At 39.4% G+C, this 21,198-nt stretch overlaps 2 protein-coding genes and 1 long non-coding RNA gene across 6 annotated transcripts; 2 read left to right on the top strand and 1 right to left on the bottom strand.

The window, feature by feature from the left end:
- Positions 1 to 365: 365 nt before the first annotated feature.
- lifra (LIF receptor subunit alpha a) lies at positions 366 to 12,089 on the bottom strand. Its single transcript, XM_028996258.1, has 18 exons — positions 11,909 to 12,089; positions 8,360 to 8,470; positions 7,844 to 7,980; positions 7,423 to 7,576; positions 6,950 to 7,219; positions 6,422 to 6,548; positions 6,122 to 6,252; positions 5,893 to 6,038; positions 5,663 to 5,816; positions 5,503 to 5,567; positions 5,058 to 5,280; positions 4,685 to 4,867; positions 4,486 to 4,587; positions 4,264 to 4,413; positions 3,963 to 4,100; positions 3,687 to 3,780; positions 3,528 to 3,594; positions 366 to 2,935 (listed from the first exon to the last, which is right to left on the bottom strand). The coding sequence occupies exons 2-18, from the start codon at positions 8,424 to 8,426 to the stop codon at positions 2,327 to 2,329; spliced, it is 2,817 nt and encodes a 938-aa protein (XP_028852091.1). The 5' UTR covers positions 8,427 to 8,470; positions 11,909 to 12,089; the 3' UTR covers positions 366 to 2,326.
- Positions 12,090 to 12,140: 51 nt separating this feature from the next.
- LOC114799527 (uncharacterized) lies at positions 12,141 to 12,777 on the top strand. The gene is made up of 2 exons (XR_003751250.1): positions 12,141 to 12,287; positions 12,492 to 12,777. It is a non-coding gene; the product is annotated as an uncharacterized LOC114799527 (long non-coding RNA).
- Positions 12,778 to 13,175: 398 nt separating this feature from the next.
- Positions 13,176 to 18,806, top strand: ubac1 (UBA domain containing 1). 4 transcript variants are annotated; one of them, XM_028996256.1, is made up of 10 exons: positions 13,176 to 13,745; positions 14,934 to 15,054; positions 15,151 to 15,224; positions 15,310 to 15,414; positions 15,500 to 15,605; positions 15,833 to 15,941; positions 16,275 to 16,527; positions 17,499 to 17,585; positions 17,779 to 17,917; positions 18,174 to 18,806. In XM_028996256.1, the coding sequence occupies exons 1-10, from the start codon at positions 13,608 to 13,610 to the stop codon at positions 18,287 to 18,289; spliced, it is 1,248 nt and encodes a 415-aa protein (XP_028852089.1). In that variant the 5' UTR covers positions 13,176 to 13,607; the 3' UTR covers positions 18,290 to 18,806. The 4 variants fall into 4 exon arrangements, with proteins under 4 accessions (XP_028852089.1, XP_028852090.1, XP_028852087.1 ...); XM_028996257.1 differs by having other exon boundaries at positions 13,177 to 13,745; positions 15,307 to 15,414; positions 17,860 to 17,917; XM_028996254.1 differs by having other exon boundaries at positions 13,180 to 13,745; positions 15,307 to 15,414.
- Positions 18,807 to 21,198: the final 2,392 nt, after the last annotated feature.

Genomic DNA, 21,198 nt, shown 5'->3' with positions numbered 1-21,198 from the left:
AAAGTGACTGTTTGTACTTATTATTAGATTATTATTAGTATGTAACTTGCTACTGTAAAATAAAGGTACTGCACAAGCTTGTCATTTCCATTCATACTAATATTACAGCTACATTTAGTGAACATGTTAAACACATGATGAATTAAAAAAAGTACATATGCAAATAATTATATAGCTTTCAATATCACATACATTATTTTTTATTAATTTAAACTGTTTTAAACACAGATGAAGAGCTACCTTGCTGTTATCACACATCTAATTTTGTGCCTAGTTGCCTGGATACAGGTTCAACTGGTGCCTGGTTCAAGCTCCAGCAGGTTCCTAGTATTGCTATTTATAGAATAATGCACCATCACAGAACATTACTTCACTTTTCCATTTTATTGCATGACAGAATATGCTGCAATTTTACAGCTATTATGCTGTTTCAATGAAAAAGCTCATAAAAAAAAAACTGCATAACTAGTCTTTTGGATAACACATCTGACTATAAGGCCATTACATTGTAGCAGCACAGAAGAAACTTAGTGTTTTACAGACTTAAGTAGCGGTCAGCTGCATTAGTTTTACAAAAACATACAATAGTGCTAGTGCTACAATTATTAGAATATATGTTTTTACATGTTATGCAAATAAAGTAGTAAAGGTAAGTGGAAAGCATAGTTAATACTGGCAAGAGGAGTCTACCACCGATTTCGCAAATTTACTTCTGCTCATGCATCCATTATTCTGCATTTTACATGAATTTCTCAAAAATATATACTAAACGCAAGTGAGAGTCCTGAAGACCTGCCATAAACTCTATTCATCAGTTAATAATGTACAATGTGTAAATATCGTACCTCCTTTCAAACTATTCCAGTTTGATGTGACTTAGCCTTGAACATAATGTGTAATCTCGCACAAAATTCACAGTTGATAAAACACACACACACAAATACACACCCATAAATGTGCATAAACATACACACTCAAAAATCCTTCTTGAGCTAAGACAATATTCTAATTTTCAACACTTTTTTTTCTCAATTCATCTAAATTCAGGGTGCACAGTGCCGTTCCTGGGAGGTACGGACTGGAGGAAGATCCAGGGGGATTGTTAAATGATTTCTCAGATAGCTGGGTTAACTGAGGTTGGAAACCATGACAGTCTAATCAGAAATTAGGTAAGGAGCATTCCAATTGGTTAATCCGTTTCGTGGATCCTAAATGAATCGATCTGAAAACTCCTGTTCTGTGTAGCATCCCCAGGTCTTACGTGGACTTGTCACAGTAGTACTTGAAACTTTATTACTGAATGCTTGGAAGAATAGCAGAATATTTGCAGCTATTTCCCTCATATTTATGAAAAATATGCTTTTTTCCACATAATAATGAGACCAGTACTCGAAACCGTACTAAACCTGAGAAACCACCATCACATTCATATGGTGATTTAATCTCAACTGTAACAGCAGTTAGCGAAATATACTGCATGGGCCTTGACAGTAGTATTCTTTCAATATATTATGATTATATACACATATTTTTCAGTAATGCCACTTAAACGTACTGCTGCCAAAACACAACATGATAAAACATGACAACACTGACAATGTAGATACATTTGGATAGAAGGAAATTAATTTCACAATGGAAATAAATCTACTGCGAATGATTTTGTTAACTGACCCAGTTACTTAAATATTTATGACCTTTGGAACCATTCACCTCAGATCTTTGGGACAAAGTTGCTTCCTGATGATTGACGGTCAAAAGTGCATTTTAAAAGGCAAAAGTGAATTAAGGCCAGCTGCCTTTCCAGCTGAATACTAGGTGTACCAACGTGGGAAGGAGATGCTGTAGTGTTCTCTTTCCACCCAAGAAACCAGTCAAACATGTTCCTGGAAACACCTGCCCAGACATGCTTGACATGAGCAGGCGGTACCAAAATAGACCAAAATTTGAGGCGCTACCAGGAAACCTCACAACGAATCTTGAGGCCTTCGCTGCAACATATAAAGTTTACGTAGAATTTACATATAACAATAGCTTATTAAATTGGTATCTCCCCCTGTACACACAACTGAACCACCCATGACTTTTCAATAAGTGAAACATTGACACTCTCTAAGAAATCTCAATTCTCAGACTGCTCACAAAGTCTTTGTCTTGTCAGTAGTAAAGAACAGATCAGAGGTCAGTAACATTGATGTAGCGTGAGTAGTGTGTCAGTCTTAAGTAAAATGAATATGGTTTAAACATGCTTACATGTATATTAGTAACAACCCAACACTGAATCTATGAAGGTGAAACTGCTCAGGGCATTCACCAGCAGGGACAGTTACTTCATGGTTTTCCCAGACAGGAAGCTGGGAAACCATTTGCTTGTAGACGTGTTCCTGCTGTCCTCAGTAGACACATCGGGGATGAGAAACTGGGTGGAGTTGACGGACGTTGGGCTGCCAACTGAACTATCAAAGCTGAGCGCTTCTGCTGAGTCCACCTTCCATGAGCACTGAGGCCTGTAGCCTCCGAATGAAGCCAGTCCAGGACTCTCCAGATCAGCCTGAGGCTCCTCTTGGCACCCTTCGCTTAGCATCTGAGGCCGGTAAGACCCTGGGCACTCGGCACTCTCCTCGGTCGCTGCATTGTAGCAGCAGCCTGAGATCTGGATGCCGGTGTAAGTGACATCAGTGTTGGCAGATGCCAAGGAGCTGGTGGATGAGGAGGAGTCTGAGCCGGGGTGAACCTCACTGCTGTTGCTCACAACCTGATTGTAGTACTGCAGCAGTGGTGGCTCATCAGAATCCGTGTCCATTGGTTCGTTTCCGGTCCCAGATCCATCTTCGTCATTCTCCGGCACTGTACACAGACCTCCTTTCCCCGAGTCCCACTGCCTCTCCATAATCTGGACCATGCTGTGAGGTGACGGCTTCACTTCAAGAGGGGCCTGGATAAAAAAACGGACACATCTTCAAGTCAGGTGATTTATCTTTGCATAGAACTCACAACCTCATAGATGGTATAACACAGGAGTGTCAAACCCATGGCCAGCGTGCCATATTCACTATATAGATCTATTATTAAGGTCAGGTCAGACCGATAACACAGAAACTACAGATCCCATAATGCAGTGCTTCAGTTGCCTTGCCGAACACAATCTTTTTAATGTTGACATCAAATGGGTTGTAAAGCAGCTCACCAAAGCGCCGTGCAAAATCAGTGCATAGGGCGCTCAGTTTGTCAGCAAAGTACGCACTGAATTATGGGATCTGTAGTTTGTGTGTTTTCAGCACTATAATAAATTATCTATATAAAATGAGATGTGGCCTGTGACACATGCATTATAATACATTCATACAGAAAAATCTTGATTAGTGAAGGATGGGGAAGAACAAATGGCATTCAAATTCCAAATGCATGCTTGCAGAAGTTCATTCTAATCAAATGCCGCCCCAGCTCCAACACGTTTGGACAAGCTGCAATCCATTTTTGCTTTAAACCATAAATGCTTCATAAATCAGCACTATACACAGCATCACCTGTGTTGCTGTCCATTCATCAGGAAGCTTAGGCTCTGGTATGTCAGGGTAGAAAGCTTTCTTGACCCTATAACGACACAAGGAAATCAAGACTGTGTCAAAAGTGAATGATTTTGTTTCTCCATCTACGCTTGCAATTTAACAATAAAAAAAACATACCAATTCCTTTTCTTGTAACACACACCAGCTATTAAAGCAAAGAAGAGGCTCATGGACCCCAGTGAAACAAGGATTTCAACAATGAGAAAATCAGCTGTAATGAAAGAGATGTCCATTAGTGGTGTGAAGTCCCTCTTTATTATTCAGTAAGAATGTCTATTATTTGCATAATATATGGAAAATTAAGTACTTTTTATTTAACAAAATAATTCATTTGACATTTATTGGTTAACTTACAGAGAGATTTAAGTGTTTTTAAGCCATATGCTTACTTACAGTAAGGCCCCAGATTAACCGACACAGTGGCACCTCCATCTTCCCCCGCATCTGTGTATGCTTTAACAGTGAACTTGTATGAGCTCAGACTAAGCTTTTTCACTGTGTAGCTCATGACATTTGGATCTGTAATGTTTGCTGGTAATAGAAAAAAATAGATCAATTAAAATCAATTAAATACATAAGTAACTATTTATAGCTATTTTGCCAGTATGTAGCTCTATATTTTTATGCAATGCAGTAAAACCTGCAAATGCACAATTAATATCGAAAAACAGGAATACATGAGATAGATGATTACTCAAGAAACGGAGGCTGGAGATGTGGACGAGATAGATGTTGTATCCACGGACAAATCCCCGTTGGCTTGTGCATGGAATTTTCCCCCACGTAAGCTGCACATTTGATTTGTATTGATTTGCTTCCAAATTCAACACTGACTGAGCAGGAACTGTCAAGACAGAGACGAAAGTCAAATCACGTCTGTAACAAACTGTATATCTGTGCAGTGAAGTCTACTCACCCATCTCCTTACTGTAGCCATGCCACCTCTGTAACAGCTCACAACCTTCATCAGAGAGGCCAAACAGTGAAAAAGTGTACCTTACTCCAGCAATGAGGTCTCCTGAAAAGTACAAATTCATTATGCCCCATGCATCAAAGCCAGAGGTGTTGAAGAAAGATTCACTGTTCACACTTCATTGTATTTCTGTCACACGTACTTGATGGAATCTTCGCACTGGTGTTTCCATCTGGAACCTTCAGCCAGTCAACAGTGCAATCCAAACCACAGGCTGTGTTAACCCACTCCACCACATAACCAAGGGTCCCGTTGGCAGAGGCAGGCCAGGAAAGGTCAAAGCCACCATCCCTGACTGCTACCTCATACACAGGGTCTTCGGTGTCTGCAATTCATATACTATTTTGAACTATTTAAAATATTTTGCAGAACTTGTGGCTTTGGACCACTTTTAAGTGTTTACATTTGTAATTTGCTTTTTGTAGACATTGAAACAGCTCATAACAGACCCTAAATTCATACACACATATAAAGTATAACATTTCAATAATAACATAAGAACATGCACTCCTTACCTGGCCAGTACTTTGGAACAGCAAGGCGGGAATAATTGGAGTGGAACTCTGAGTTCTTGGCTCGGACATACACAACAGATTGGCTGCTGTTGTCTTGAAGAATCAGAGTGGCATTGCGCTGACTCATGGGATAGACGTATGTCCACTGTCCATCTTCTGGTGCCCGCTCCTGTGTCACCTCATACCCAGTGATGACACCATGACTCTCACTTCTAGACAGGGGCTGTAGGAAAAACAAATGATTAAGCAAACCGCTTCTATAGTTTCACACATCACATATTTGTATATCTGTATTGCTATAATCAACAATTAACATTGTTTTCAGAAGTTTGGATTTTTTTTTTTTAACCAGGAATGATTAAAACTGATATAGGTCTAATAAGACCTATAACAAATTCCAAAACATAATGCCAACAGTACACACATATATTTTTAATGTTATTACTTTCCACAACACGAATCCTGCATTGGCACTCTTCATCCAGATCCATATATCTGGGACCTCAGGACCTGTCAGTAAAACAATAAAAAAAAAAAATAACAGGGCTCATCTGTCAGTGCCTCCCAGTGGTCATTTCAGCAATATTCAGTCCAATCTTACTCACGGTCCATCTTGGTTTGAAAGCTGATCTGTGGGCTCCAGTCCCCCCACTTCCAAAAGTTGTTTTGGGAGCCACAACGTACAATCACCCTGTATGTTTCATAAGGTTGCAAATCCAGCAGAGAAACCTGTGACAGACCAGGTCTAGAGAAGTTCCTCTGAAAATACGTGGTTATAACAAGATTAATAGGTAGAATATGTCTATAATGAAGATGAATCTGTACATTGTCTCACCATGTCTGAGTGAGCATTTGCTGTTATTTGAACCTGACAGATCAAGGGTAGATCCTTATACGTCGGGAAAGGCCAGGTCCATTCTAAGGTGACATTCCAAGCATTCACATTTCCTGCTTTTAAATCCCCAGGAGCCACCGGATGGACTGCATATATAATGGGATACATATATAATATAATGTAATATACTTATACTCAAATCTTTATTTTTCAGGAATTTGGGTCCCACCTCTGTCAGTCAGCTGAGCTGAATCTCTGAGTTCCACATTACCAAGAGGATTTTCAGCAACAAGGATCCAAGAAGACTCCCACTTCCCCACCTGGATAGTCTGGATTTGTTTTCTTGAAGATGAAACGTTTCTGGATGGGATAGGAATTCATCGGAATATGGCTAAATAATTAATCTAAACATTGACAAAAATAATACAAACTGCCGTTCTATCACACTCCTCAAAATGACAGTAGGGATAATATCAAGTAAGACTGCTGAAAATGTTATCCTATGTGTAGCTGTAAGGGCAGTAAGTACCGTCCATTCAGGGTGTAGCGAGTCTTCCTTCTGCCATAAAGGCGTGTATCTCGACCAACTTTCCACTGGCACTCTGCTGATTCCAGATCTCGTGTGTCACATGTCAAATCATAATCACCAGGAGGATCTAAATGGACATTCAAGAAATTCATAAATTACAACGTGGGTAACAAATACATTGATTAACCTGAAAAGTGAATCCTGTTTACTTCTCTTACAGTAACTGTTACAGAAATTTCAGAAAGGGACTTCAGATACAATATTATGTCAGGGAACCTTATAGCTGGTGTGTGTTACAAGAAAAGGAATTGGTATGTTTTTTTTTATTGTTAAATTGCAAGCCTAGATGGAGAAACAAAATCACATTATGATGTTCTCGTGTTTATTGATAATTATGTTTTACACGTTGATTATTGAATTCATGCTCAAAACAACATTGATTATATTCTTCAAAACTAGGCATAATTCTGTGATTAGATGCAGCAATTAACCAAAAATTCTCCCATCCATTTTTACACTCTTACTTACATCCAACAAATATGGTTGCACCATACATGGCTTCCCTTGAGGAACATACAACATTATTTCCAGAGGGTCTAGAGGCTGACTGATTGGTCCGGGTGATGGCATAAGATCTCCTGCTCAGCCTCAATTCTCTCTCATTGCGATTTTCATACATCATCTTCACAAAGTCATCACCTTCACCCACAATGCAGCAAAAGGATGTGCTGCTCCCAACCAGAACAACTTTGTCCTGTGGATACACCTGAATTTTGGAGTTGTTTGGAATATCTTTTCCTGGAAAAAGGGAGAATAATACAATGATTTACAAGGAACTTCATAACTTGATTAAATGTTATTTATTCAAAAATGTAACAATGTAAGCTTAAGGCCTGTATATAAATCTGGAAAAAGCAGTAGGAACATGGAGAGTTAAAAGTGGACATGCAGCCTGCATACAGTAGATATCTTTCAAAAGAAAAATCGTTCATCCTGCCAACCTTCTGTGATACTAGACGGACTCCATTCCCCGACATGAAGAGGGTCTCGTGAACGGATTCGGACAGAGTGGGACGTGCATTCCAACGGGAACTGAGAAGTCCAGGTCCACTGGCAGAGGCCATTATTTTTGTCCCATCGTGCCTCCACTGTCTCCTGCAGACAGCATAATGTTTTTTATCTGATTTGTATTTATATGTTGTCTTAATTTTCTGTTTCATCAGGTGAAAAAACATTTTTCAGCTTCATTTCTGAGACCACATCCATCCAAGTGTGCAGATTATTAGAGCTTTAATTCAAGTATTCATATGGGTGAACTATTGAATTTTACATTTGTATGCACTCTCAATGTACTATGAAATACCATCTTAAAAAAATGGATAAACAATGCATCTGAAATTAAATAAAGTTGAAGCTCCTTACATTAAACACAGACTCCATAAACTCAGTTCTGTAGATCTCTACATCATAGAGACCAGGATGGGCACATCTCCATTTAATATACAGCGTATGTGAATCTAGATCTTTCTCCAGCTTTATAGCCTGTGACAGGGGGAAGTCTGAAAATATATGGACATTGTTAAGAGTCAAATGACAAAACAGACATCTAATGCACAGAATATTGAAGACACAAGAACTTGCACATAAATGACCTCCACATTATAGTGCCGTTTAACAGAAAAGTGCTGAATAATTTAGCAATCATAGCCATTTAGGAGTGAGGTTTGGTGACCAGATGGTCGCCTTCCCCATCATGGAGCTTCACAATAAAACCAGTGAGACGTTTACTGTAACTCTGATATATAATTCATATGCTGGCATCCTAGTATTTGCAGCCTGTTCTGAAATAACAGCATATAAATCAACTTTTACTTCAAAATACACAGCAAATATTAGGCTTGCCTACATTTCTTTTGCAGAAGAATGACATGTTCTTACCTTCAAGACAGAGACCTTTTCTGACTTGCAAGGTCACAAGCATGACCCAGCTCAGCCAAATGTACATTTTGGGAGCAAACCAAGAGCCACAAATCCAGATCTTGCCAGAGACTGGAGGAGAAATAAGAGGTTGTGAGAAAATGACCGGGCGTGGTGCAGGCCTGTCACGAGAATCTAATCCATTACGATTACGCTCACTTAGGCTGCCAAGATACTGAAAATTATTCTTTAGTGCAACTTGAAATCCTTCTTAAATAAGAGGACAGGCGCATGCACCTGTACTCTCCAATAACTGATCACACAAAGTCAAAAAGGGCAATGCAACGCAGTAGCATGTCCCAGGGAGAGATAATCCAGAGTCTTAGTCAGCGCGCAGGCAGAGTTCACTACAGAGGAGCCGGACAAAGAGAGAACAAACACAGAGGAGAGGCCTGAGCTCACATCAAGCAGGCTGAACACAAAAGACTGAATGATTGAACCACTTGTTCATTTTAAAGCTGTCTCGTGAAAATACTGCTGGGGGTTAGTCCCTCCAGGACTTCGCTGGCATTCTGGGGGAATGCCTGATTTTGCCTGAATTCAGGGCTGGATGGATTTGCACTTATTGCTGCATTGTGAATTACTGAAGGGACTGAGAAGTAAAGGGGAGATTTGCAATAAACACGCACAAACACAGTTAAGTCTGGAATGGCTACTGTGTACATTTCAAATATAAATGAGACAAGTATTTATTTATGGCTGCAATACCACGATGCTTACTTGTTTTTAAATGACAAGCATTGACAAATTGTATTACATTTGGATTTTTTAAAACTCATAAATTCACCTTGTGAATCATTTCATTTCTGCTGCACAAGCTTTAATTGTTCTGTTTAAGTCTTCCTGAGGTTTTTCAATAGATTTTCAGTCATCTGGATCAGGAATAAAGCCGATGTTATCTGCCCCCAAGCATTATATGAAGACTGAAGCAATAAAAGATGAACAAAAAAAGAATAACTTGAAAGACCGGAACGTTTCACAGCTGGAATGTGAATAAATAGGACTTGGGCACACCTTATTCTATTTTGAATAACATTGTGGAGAAATGAACCTGCGCTAGAACAGGGGAGCAAGCCATAACACCAAATAAATCACAATTTATGCCACTTCATATTCAGACCACAGAGACATGGTTACCAGAAAAAAGAAAAAAAAAAGTCTCTTAAAAAAAATAAAATAACATGGGGTCAAAAGGTATTTATTTATCTTTTCCTTTCACTTTCTATGTGAAGAACAATGTTTGCACAGCATCCCATTCCAGTAAGCATAACTCACCAAGAGCTTTTAATTTCAGTTTTAATATGTAGTCACACATGAACTACATCTTTCAATATCAATTAATAGTAAGTGCCTTCAATTAACTACAGTGATATTACAGTAGTAAGCTAAATTAATAGCCACAACAACTTCAACTGTGTGCAGTTGTCACACAGGCTACAGAGGATGTTTCACTTCTGGAAATTGGAATATCCGGTTTCATTTTTACAATATTTCTCATGTCGGGAGACATGTTCTGATCATGTTTGCAATCTAGAATACCCGTTAAAACTTTACGGCCTCCTGGATATCATCGTGCTTCATGTAACTAAATTTGCGAGTGATAAGGAGAGGCATCTTTATTCCTGCATATTCACACCCACATACACACAAGGTAAAAGAGTTTGATCTAGATGTGAGCAACTGATATACTTCCATTCTGATAATAATGTCTGTGTTCTGCAAAAATTCATACACTCTGTTGAATATAAAAAGGAATAATTAAATAAACTGGTCAGTAGATGAGATTGAAGATTAACTGAGTGATTCCCCCCCAGCAGTTTCACTCATGCAAAATACTTAGTTTGAAATAAGTAAGCGTATAAATGTAATGAAATGAACGCGTCCATGGGGCTATTTAAATGTTTACATTCTTCATTATGTATATTATAATCTACAATATTTGCGTTTTGAGAGAAACACTAAGGGTAGCGTGTGCACTAAAACTGACCACAGCGCGCTCATATTAGAGCAGTAAGAGTAAAGTAAAGATCATGTGACTCAGGTTAAATATGTTTTACCATATGTAGCCCACCATGTTTTGTTGGCCTGGGGAATCTGCAGACATGAGATTACTGCCCAGCACAAAATAAAAACACTAATTCCTGTTTGTGTCTCCTGTTAGAAAACTAGGTCTCTGGGAAGTCTTCATATTTCTTCTCCCACAGCTGCAGGGCCACTGTGTGCTTTTGTGTGTGTGTGTGTGTGTGTGTCTCAGAGTGAAAAAGTGCGTGGGATGGGAGAACAGGAAACACAGTGGGGAGTTTAATGAACACTATACCCCCTTCTTTCATTAAATATGAATAAAGCATCTTATTTACAGCCATGAACGAGTTTTACTGTAAATTACCTCAGATGCATTAGATAATTGAGAGTACATTTCTTAAATTGAATTGCCAACCACATTAATGCCCTATACTGGAAGAGTCGGTAACACTGATTTCTTTCCCCCCACAATTCTTGACTCCCACAGAAACTCACCGACAAAATAATCTGTGCAATATCTTATATCTGAATATCTGTGCAAAATCTTATTTGCAATATTATTACCCTATTCATGTTGTGGTTGTTTTCTTTACACTGATTTTATAAATAAAGTTTACTGACATGTTTGGCTGCGGTCAAGCTGAGAACATTTTTTATGTAGACTTCAGTTTGAAAAGACACAGACGCACAGAGTTCTACTTCTGTAGCTTTCAGACCGTCACCTAATCAAGTGTGGAGCTGATGGCTGCGTTCTTCATGTCATTAACAGCAATGAACTGCAGTCGCGACGAGTTTGCATGTTCAGAGGCTTCAACAGAAGGTGAATTACACATTAGGAGTTTTCTGCAAAATGAGCTCGGGATTCCTCTAATTATTAGAGCCGATATGTACTATCGTTCTTTATGTAAATCACAATGCAGAATGTGTTCAAAACGTGAAGGTTTTACATTGTGAATTATGAAAAATTTCTCCATAAAATGTTATTCTACATAATAACGTAGTAAGAAATTAATTTTGTCATGTAATAAATAAAACACCAAAATTATATGTTACTTAGACCTTAATTATAACCTTCATATTTTCCTTGAAATTTTTCAAGGTAACGTCCAGAATTGTGTGATTTTTTAACATGAATGAGTAAAAGAATGAGAGGTTTTGAAAATCTGGTCTAGCAGGTTGAAGCCAGCAGGTTCTCCCAACTCCACTAAACAGAGATAATAACGCCGCGCACCATCAAATCACATCAGTCTGGTTTCCTTCGGCCACGAGTGGTTGGTTCTAATTTTATAAAAATATATATATGTATATAAGTAAACATAATCTAGCGACATTCCCCCAAATTATCGGTGAAGTGAAAGGGAAAATGGACTTTAATCAATAGGTTAGAACTGACGTAACGTTAGCTGGTTAACGGGCTGAGGCTAAGCAGTTAGCATTAGCGTCCCACGACTACAAACGGCAAATAAATAACCGGAGTTCACATCTTACCAGTTTTATCGCTTCGGCCCGGTCCCTTCTTCAGACGCGCGGCCGAATGGCGTCCATTAATCCGGTTTACTGCGCTACTTTATTTCGTTACGCACATGGCGCGTCCCAGACAGCAACATTTCCAGCCCCGTCCCGTTCCGCGACGGAATTCCCAGAACATGGAAAACAGACGCAGGCGGGGTAATGGGTGGGTGCGAACGTAGAAACAGAGTCGTAGAGTGGGCTCCCTGAGACCATTTCCACAGAAACGCCACATTTCTCACCCCACGCATCCAGTGCGTGTCGCGGACCTCATAAAAAAATGAGGAGACCAATTTCTTAATGAACGTTGTCTGTGTGCTGCGTGGACGGTTCGAGAAGACGGGCACCAACCTGAGGCGTATGTAGAGGTTCATGAAAAGAAATGTATATACTATATACTAACTAACAGCTAAATGTTTGCATATTTATATATTTCGAGAATTAGTATTTTACCTTTAAGATTTTGTCAGTGCTTCTTCCTTGTATGTATATAGTAGGATATGATGTGAGTCATGATGTTGTAGGTTGGGTGTGTGTGTCTGTGTGTGTTGCTTAACTGCAGGACAGAGGCTTAAAGAAATTGCCAAACGGGTGAATCGGAATTGGAAGAATAAACACTCTGTACCTGGAATACTTCGTGTATGTCTTGGCGTAACTTCATGTAGACCAGATCAGGCCAGATGAGGTCTGCCCGAAAACAACCAGACAGTTTTTGCTCAAAATATCGAGAGCAAAGAATAATGATTCATTCTGTATATATGTGACTCCAGCTGTGATGCTGTCATGTTTACAAGCCATGTACGCTTTGTTCTGTTTTGTTACTGTATTAAATACACATTATTCAGGTAGGTAGTATTTTGTTGTGCTGTTTTATTTAATTTTATTCGTTTTTTCTCATATTTACGGTTAAATTTAGGCTCACTTCTATACAAATGTTGCCAGGTAAAAACATTTTCCATCACATGTATATTTCTCTTAACACAAAGTCCATGAAGTCCAAAAAAAAGGAAATAGTCAATCGGAAGAGGAGCAAACATAACAGGGTTTTTTTTTTTTTCAGTACAATTTATAACCATTCTTGTCGAACAAGCAAACAAACGGCGTCTGTCACTGAACATAATGAATGCGACGCTAAAAACGCAGCGAGGGCAACCGTAAGAAATCTTCCTCCACAAATTGACTTCCGCTTCCTTTCCAGAAAGCCCTGGGCATTCTGGCTCATTCCGAGTGATCCGGATCCCACTTCACTATAACCACGCCGAGGATTCGGTGATATATGAAGAATATGATTCGTCACAACAAACAAAATTGGCTTTGCCCAACAAAACAAACGGTGTTTTATTTGACAGAACATTAATTAATGAGGGTAGATATTAAGCTCGCCGACAAAGAACCGACTCAGCTCGTTCGTGGAAATGAATTGTTCGCCAAGGAACGACACCGCACCGACTCCCACTGCAGCAGGCGCCTTGCGAAGAGGCGTAATAGCCGGGGTGTTTACGCTATGCCGGGTTGACGCGCTCCAAAATGTTCCAAGAATAAACGCGGCATGCTCCCGTTGTGTTGCCCACTTTGCTGAACGAGTCGCTAGCTAAATGACCATCACGGCTAGCTAGCTAGCGAACATTGACACAGGCAGCCACTTATCCTGGCTAGCATATCCAGCTCGGAAGCAGCTATGTTTGTGCAGGAGGAAAAGATATTCGCTGGCAAAGTGCTGAAGATCCACGTCTGTACCATGGATGGCACGGAGTGGCTGGAGGAGGTCACAGAAGACACCACCATTGAGAAGCTGAAAGAGAAATGTTTGAAACACGTAAGTGCATTATATTTACCCTTGCCAGAGTTGACCGAGCAGTCGCTGCGCTGTTAGCTGCTGCCTGTAGCACTAACCCGCAAGCATTTCTGGCCCTGTCGAAAATGCCATTTTATGAAGTATTTTTAGCAGCTTGGTGCGCGGTGGTATTTTTAGCTCCCGGTCAGATACCAGACACTGGGGTCTGGGTGGCTGAACGGCGTCCCACCGACGGGTCTGGGAAGTGTGAAATTTGAAAAAGCACCCCTGCCCTTGTATGGACACGTTTGTCCATCGCTTATATTTCCCCCCGTCGTCGTCCTCGTCACCACTGCGCTTCCCAGGTACCGGGAAGTTATTTTGGGTGGCGCAAGCAGTGTGCATGGTCGCGTTACAGTGAAACACATCTATAATTTAATTGCCCACATGGTGGCCTCCCACGGCCAGGGACGTGAGTTTGAATGTGTGTATGTAAATTGCATGCTCTCCCCGTACGGATGCGGGTGTTCTCTGGGGTTTCCAGTTTCCTCCCGCCGTGCAACTAGGAGTAACTGTTGCTTCTACATTGGCAACAGGTGTGAGCGAATGGTGTGTAAGCACCCTGCAGTGGGCTGGTGGCCCACCCTGCTCCCAATGCCCCGGAAGGGGCTTCCAGCAGCCACAAATATCATTATGATTATGCAGTTATGGATGGTGAGTGAGTGAAATGTAATTTTGAAGGAGCTTTAAAGGTCGCCTGACATGAACGTTTTTTGTTTTTTTGCTTCTATATCGGTGTTATTGGTCCCCTAATACCGTAAATATCTTTCCGAAATTCAGCCTTGGTGCAGAATTACAGCCACTTTGATTATCTGTAGCTTTAAATGCTGACGAGGAGGAGAGCGGACTATAGAAGTTGAGGGGGCATTACGTCCATTCACCAACCACAACTTTTGGCAACGTTTGGTGTCGGCATTCTTCCATTTGTGACTACATAAGGGGTCAAATTCCAGATCCGACCGTCTGAACAGTGAAGCAAAATGACCAAGGCACTCTTTATACATATCACCATTCCTAGCCACTGCAGGACCATGGACAGACATGGGGAACTCGTATTAATGTTACATAAATGTTACATTTTCATATCATGGAACATTTAAGACATGTTGCACAGCTCTACTTTTATTGGATGTCATAATCCGTTTTGTGTGTGTGTTTTTTCCCCCACAGTATGTACACGGGAGTCTGGAAGATCCTAAAACACTTACACACCATAAACTCATCCATGCTGCATCAGAGAGGATTCTTACAGAAGTGAAAACTGTGGCGGATGAAAACCTGAAAGATAAAGGTATCTCATAAACATTTAATTCTAAAGGAAACATAATAAGTATGCAAGTGCTTTAAGTGTTAGATATCTTTTCATATTCCTTTGTTGTGCTTGCAGATGTGCTGTTGCTGATAAAGAAGAGACCACCGCCAACTCCGCCGAAGATGTCTGACATAGCAGCAGATGAAAAGGTAGAGTTGTATTACAACTGCTCAGCCCAGTCTGAAAGTAGAAGAACTCATACCTCTTAACTGTGAACCCTTTCACCACCAGAAGAAGCAGGAGAGCAAGGCCCCGGATAAAGAAGCCATTCTGAAAGCAACAGCCAGTTTGTCCACTAGACACACTGACCGTACAGTTACTCAGCACAACATTAGGGATGTGAGTACATCTACAGGCCGGCTTCACCCTGCATTATTTCATTTTCACTGATCTCTGTTCTACTTGTTTCTTGTTGTGTTTTAAGCAGTTTCAGACTGAGTTAAGAAAGATCCTCGTTTCGCTCATTGAAGTGGCCCAGAAACTCCTTGCTTTGAACCCCGATGCAGTGGAACTTTTCAAAAAAGCCAATGGTAATATTGCAGTGTAGGCTATTCTGTATGGTTCTTAGGCACCAAATATCATCTTGAAATCATCTTATAAGATCAGTGTATGTTTGCTTTTACGTTTATCTTGACCGTTTTCATAGTGTTTGGACGACAAAGACTTTTGCGCAGAATGTGATGTTAAATTGACTGTTATGCAGTTTGTTACGATGACTTAACAGTGCATGACAGCCTGTTTCTTGGCTCTGTGGCAGCTATGTTGGATGAAGACGAAGAGGAAAGGGTTGATGAGGCAGCACTGCAGCAGCTAACTGAGATGGGTTTCCCTGAGAGCCGAGCCATAAAAGCGCTGCGCCTTAACCAGTAAGTCAGAGTTAGACATCTGGAACAGTATAGTGAAAAAATCACAAATCAAAAGATTTATCTAAAAATTACTCTAGAATACAGAATAAATATAATTTACTTGTGAGTATGATGGACTGTATAGAGTCTATTATAAGGACCGTGCGATCAAAAACATTATTTTACCTTTTGTCTAGTATGTAATAACATTAACCTTCAGAAAAGGCATGCAGTTTACAGTGTATAAATATTATTAACATTTGCAGGGTTACAGTTCTTACTACAGAGAACACAGTACACTTATGCATAAATATGCAATGATGTTAAGTTTACCTGTTGTGTGTTTCTCTGTAGTATGTCGGTAACTCAGGCCATGGACTGGCTGATCGAGCACGTAGACGACCCCACAGCCGACATCCCACTGATCGGTCAGGACACTCAGGAAGCTGAAGCTTCTGCCGCCGCTACCAGTGCCGTTTCCACTGCCGCCCGTCATGCACTCTTACGGACATCTTCCCAGTCCAGCACTGACGAGGCCAAGCAGGACGAGCTCACGGAGATCTTCAAAAGGATTCGCCGGAAACGGGAATTCAGGCCTGATTCACGGGTGTGTGTGTGTTGTGTAGACCGTATGGTCCGGTTTTATTACTATGATCACGGATCGTTGCAAAGCACATTGTAGTACGGCTCAGTACCCAAGCAGTTTTTGGAAGTTTTTTACCCACGATGTAAAGAAGAATTATGTTACAACTCCATGTAGGTGAGTTGGCGTGTAGAAATGATCTGAGATCTTAATTTATGGAGGCATGTGTCTTTAGACACTTCCCGGACAACAGGGAAGGGGTCAACTAATTTAGCTTTCAGCGGTAAGGCACCATAAGCAAGAACAAGGCCCCCTATGTTACTTGGCATGATGCATAAACATAAATAAACTGCCGTGCCAAAAAAAAGTCACTATTTGAAACTGAATGTGCAAATTGCTTCTGTTGGTCTGGTTTTGGGTTCAGTGTACTGAATGACCAAGCTTTTCCACCAATGGATTTATATTTAAAATATATTTATTATATATATTTATAATTGCATGAAGACACATTTCAATATATTAAGTCAGGACCTAGTTTTAAAAGAATGGTTCAGGGAGAATGGAATAGTTCAGGAATTTAACTCAAGGTTTCCACTCACTCACTTTCTTTGCAAGTTGTGCATCTTTCTTTTTTCTGGATGAGACCAGACCATCTATATGATTTAGCATGTGGAAGGTGTTTGAATGCCGCATTCTCTAGATCACCAATCATAATTAAAATGTATGGTTTGTAATATTATATACATGTTAGATGTATACAGTTGTCTCTAGATCACCAGTAGTTCATGCTGACTACTGGATGCATTTTAATCAGCAACTATATACATTAATTACAATATTCAAATGGGACGAAAATAAGAATTATTTTCCTTGTCACACTTTAGAGGTACTGTTTTAGACAAATTTATTGGCCCCTACAAATTAATTATAAAAAGCTGTGATTTTTATACTGTGATTCTTTTCTACTAGTTGGCATATTTTCTTTTTCTCTTCAGGCTGTCATTGCACTGATGGAGATGGGATTTGATGAGAAGGAGGTAATCGATGCTCTTCGGGTCAATAATAACCAGCAGGATGCTGCGGTAAGTTGGTTGTAAACTAAAGGAGAAGAATATGGAAATGTCAGAAAAAGCAATTGAACATATTGAATCCAAGTAAAGGTTATATAAGTGAATGAAATATCCAAAATACTGCTTGATTTCTTGATTCTTGATTTCTTCTCTCATTTCTCAAAGTATAGCCTAATTAATTACTGGCTACTGATATTTCCTGCAGTGTGAATGGTTGCTTGGGGACAGGAAACCTTCCCCTGAAGACCTGGACAAGGGAATTGACACCAACAGTCCTCTGTTTCAGGCTATACTAGAGAACCCTGTTGTGCAGCTTGGCCTGACAAACCCGAAAACTCTCCTGGGTAGAGGAACATTTAACGTCATACCTCTGTATATAATAGTTTTTTTTAATGCTACTTATGTATACTTTATAACATGTTAACTAGCTATTAACATTAAATTGCTATCTGAATGTCACTAAGTTTTATTAGTCATTTGAGTGAGCACAAACATATTACTGTAGGATGGATCATATTTTCCGAAAAGATAAATCATGTGTTTTAGATTCAGGTGACTGGTAATGGTAAGTAGGCTAAATGTTTGTTTTTTTCTTTACAGCTTTTGAAGACATGCTTGAGAACCCTTTGAACAGCACTCAGTGGATGAACGATCCCGAGACAGGGCCTGTGATGCTCCAAATTTCCAGAATCTTCCAGACACTAAACCGTACGTAGGGACGGTGAAACCTTAGAACTCCATCAGAGCACAGCTCTGTCTCTTCTTACAAGGGAATTGTGTGGGTACGGGAGTGTATGTGTGAGACCGGTACCATTAGTTACAGCTGATGATGAATGTAACAACAGTAATACAGAGAATCTGCACTTTTTAACATGTAAAATATTTTAACTTTTATGCACATATTTCATATGATTTCTCCAACAGCGATGTTTATGTCCAAACCTTGCAATTTTGTATTTTTATGGGAAGTCTCATTAGACGTCGTCATAAAAAATCTGATCATGCTTGTTGCTTGGCAGGACTCTAAAGTAAGTTCAAGGCAGATAAGTCACCAATGCTGCCCTGTACTGTAGATTGTGGCATAAGTGTCTGCTTTTCCTTGAGATGAGTACTTCAGCCAAAAAAAAAAAAAAACGTAGCTGTTACAAGCTAATGTTCACAAATAATGAAACCATGTGTACTCTTTAAGGCATTATGCTAAATAAATGCCCAAATAAATAAATCCTTACAGAATTGCCTCATAGCTTGTTTAGTTCTTAAGTAAAATCATGTGGATTTCCCTAAGTGGCTTAAGACATGGCAGGACAGGCCAAATGATTTCTTTAAGGGCAAAAGGTTTGTTCACACACAGTGATTTGTGTTGTTCATGTGATGAAGCAATATAGCATCATGATTTTATTCTACTCACCCTTACCCAGGAGTCAGTCTGCAGCCAGTCCGTTACCTCACTTCCAGAATCCCACTTTATATCAGTTGTTTTGAAAAAAGTGGGTGTCTTTTGTATTTTTTTTTTTTTTATTATTAATTAAAGGGAATGTGCGCTAAAGTGACTGAAATTTGAACCCCCATTTATACAGGTTATACAACTGAATGTTACATACTTGTTGATTTGATGACCCTAATTGCCTGCTTTTAAGTGGTAATAATGGCTTATCTCACCCAAGAAAGCAGACTGTGTGCTCTTTTACCTTATGTTTAGCATAATTTCTTTAGTGACTTGGGTCCCCTTCCCATTAGGAATTAGAAATATTATACTTCAAGCAGCCTTTATCACGTTGGTACTTTTCAGCTATCCCTCTCACATTAAATATATGCATAATATTAACTTTTTACCCTAATGAATGGTTAAATTGACTTTCCTGGGGATTTAATTACACAGTTAAAAAAAATAGAGTTTACAGTCTTCGGCATGGTTCTGGGGCATGTGTGTCATATGGGGGATAATAAGAAAGTGTGCAATTAAATAATATAAAGATTTTTGGCATTATTTATCATTTTAGGAGTAGTTTGCATTTTGCCAAGCTAAGTGTGTATTATTCAATGCAGTGCTGTTTTTTTAAAGAAACTATTAAGTAAGATTATTAAACATTAAGGAAGCGTGTCCTCGTTTAACTGGCATTGAGTGATATTTAAGGAGTTGTCTCAATTCTTTACATTTACATGTATAGCATTTATCAGACGCCCTTGTCCAAAGTGACTTACAATCAGCAGTTAGAGGGACAGACCTCCCCTGAAGCAACTTAGTTAAGTATCTTGCTCAGGGACACAATGGTAGTACATGGGATTTGAACCTGCGTCGTCTGGTTCATAGACGAGGGTCTTACCCACTAGGCCACTACCACCACAAATTCAACATTCCAGCTGTTACTACACTGGAACCATTGTTTTTCTAAGATCAGAGCTTCCAAAGCTCAGGTCCTCGACCGCTAGGCTTCAGGTATAGTGTGTATAAAAAGTGTACACTGGAACATGACAGTGAAGGGGGGCGTCAAGAATTTCTGCTTCTTACTTACAATGCTGTTCGATCTGCTTGCTCCTGTACTCAAATTCACATTAAACCAAAAACACTAGTGTAAACTCTACAATTTGATTAAAAAAACAATTTACAAAAAATATAAGAAAACAGTAAGCTGGTTGCATAAGTATGCACACCGTAAAACTAATATTTTGTTGAAGCACATTTTGGGTTCACACCTTCCATGTTCTAGCTTCTCTCATAAATACACAAATATTGTTCTGTGCTTCTATGCTGTTGAGTGAGCAGACATCAGAAAATTTGACATTTGAACAGTTTCTGGGTGTCATGTATTTGACACCTTTGTACCCCAGAAACTGGGGTATATTTCCCCCAAATTTAATTGCTACAATAGCATCTTAAATAAATGCACAGAATTGATTGGGTCCAAATATGATACTTTGAGAAATACTTCAATTATGTTTTTTTTTTTTTTTTTTTTTTGTACTTCTCCATGCACTGGTCATACCATACAGTTATAATAAAGAAAAACACAAACACGCCTTTCCTTTTTAACACCTGTTTGATTTATTTGACTATATGCAGTATTTGTGGCAAATCATTTTGCTATCTATTTGCATTATAGAAAATCCATTGGATCAGGTAATGCTACAAATGGAATGCTGTTCCATTTGACCTGCATAGCTTTGTCGCTTCAGAAACTGTATAATAATAATATTATAATTTATTGATAAAACGATGGAACTTTAGTCAAAACGGTGTTGTTGTTTCCGAACCAGCTGATGCTTATTAATACTTTATTGGGTTTTTAATTATATTTGATATTTAACACACTATACACAATACTTGGGAGAACCACTTTTTGCTGCAGTAACAATTCTATTAGAACTTGGTTTGGGCCCATTCTTTTCGGACAGGTTGCTCCAGGTGGATTTGGATTGTTAGATGCCCAGAGACTGGTTTATTGGGAGTCTGTGTTAAGATGAAGCTGATGTTTCTTTACCAGTGTTGCCTAGATTTCTTCATGGATCCTCAAAAGTTTCCAAAGGATTATTCATTAGCAGCATAAAAACATCTCAAGGGCAGCTGAACAATGGAACAGCCTTTACACCTCTCCATAGGTTTATTAGGCATTTACATTTACGGCAT

The sequence above is a fragment of the Denticeps clupeoides genome, chromosome 11 (assembly GCF_900700375.1).
Source record: "Denticeps clupeoides chromosome 11, fDenClu1.1, whole genome shotgun sequence".
Classification (NCBI taxonomy): domain Eukaryota; kingdom Metazoa; phylum Chordata; class Actinopteri; order Clupeiformes; family Denticipitidae; genus Denticeps; species Denticeps clupeoides.
This window is presented reverse-complemented; position numbering and strand designations above follow the sequence as displayed.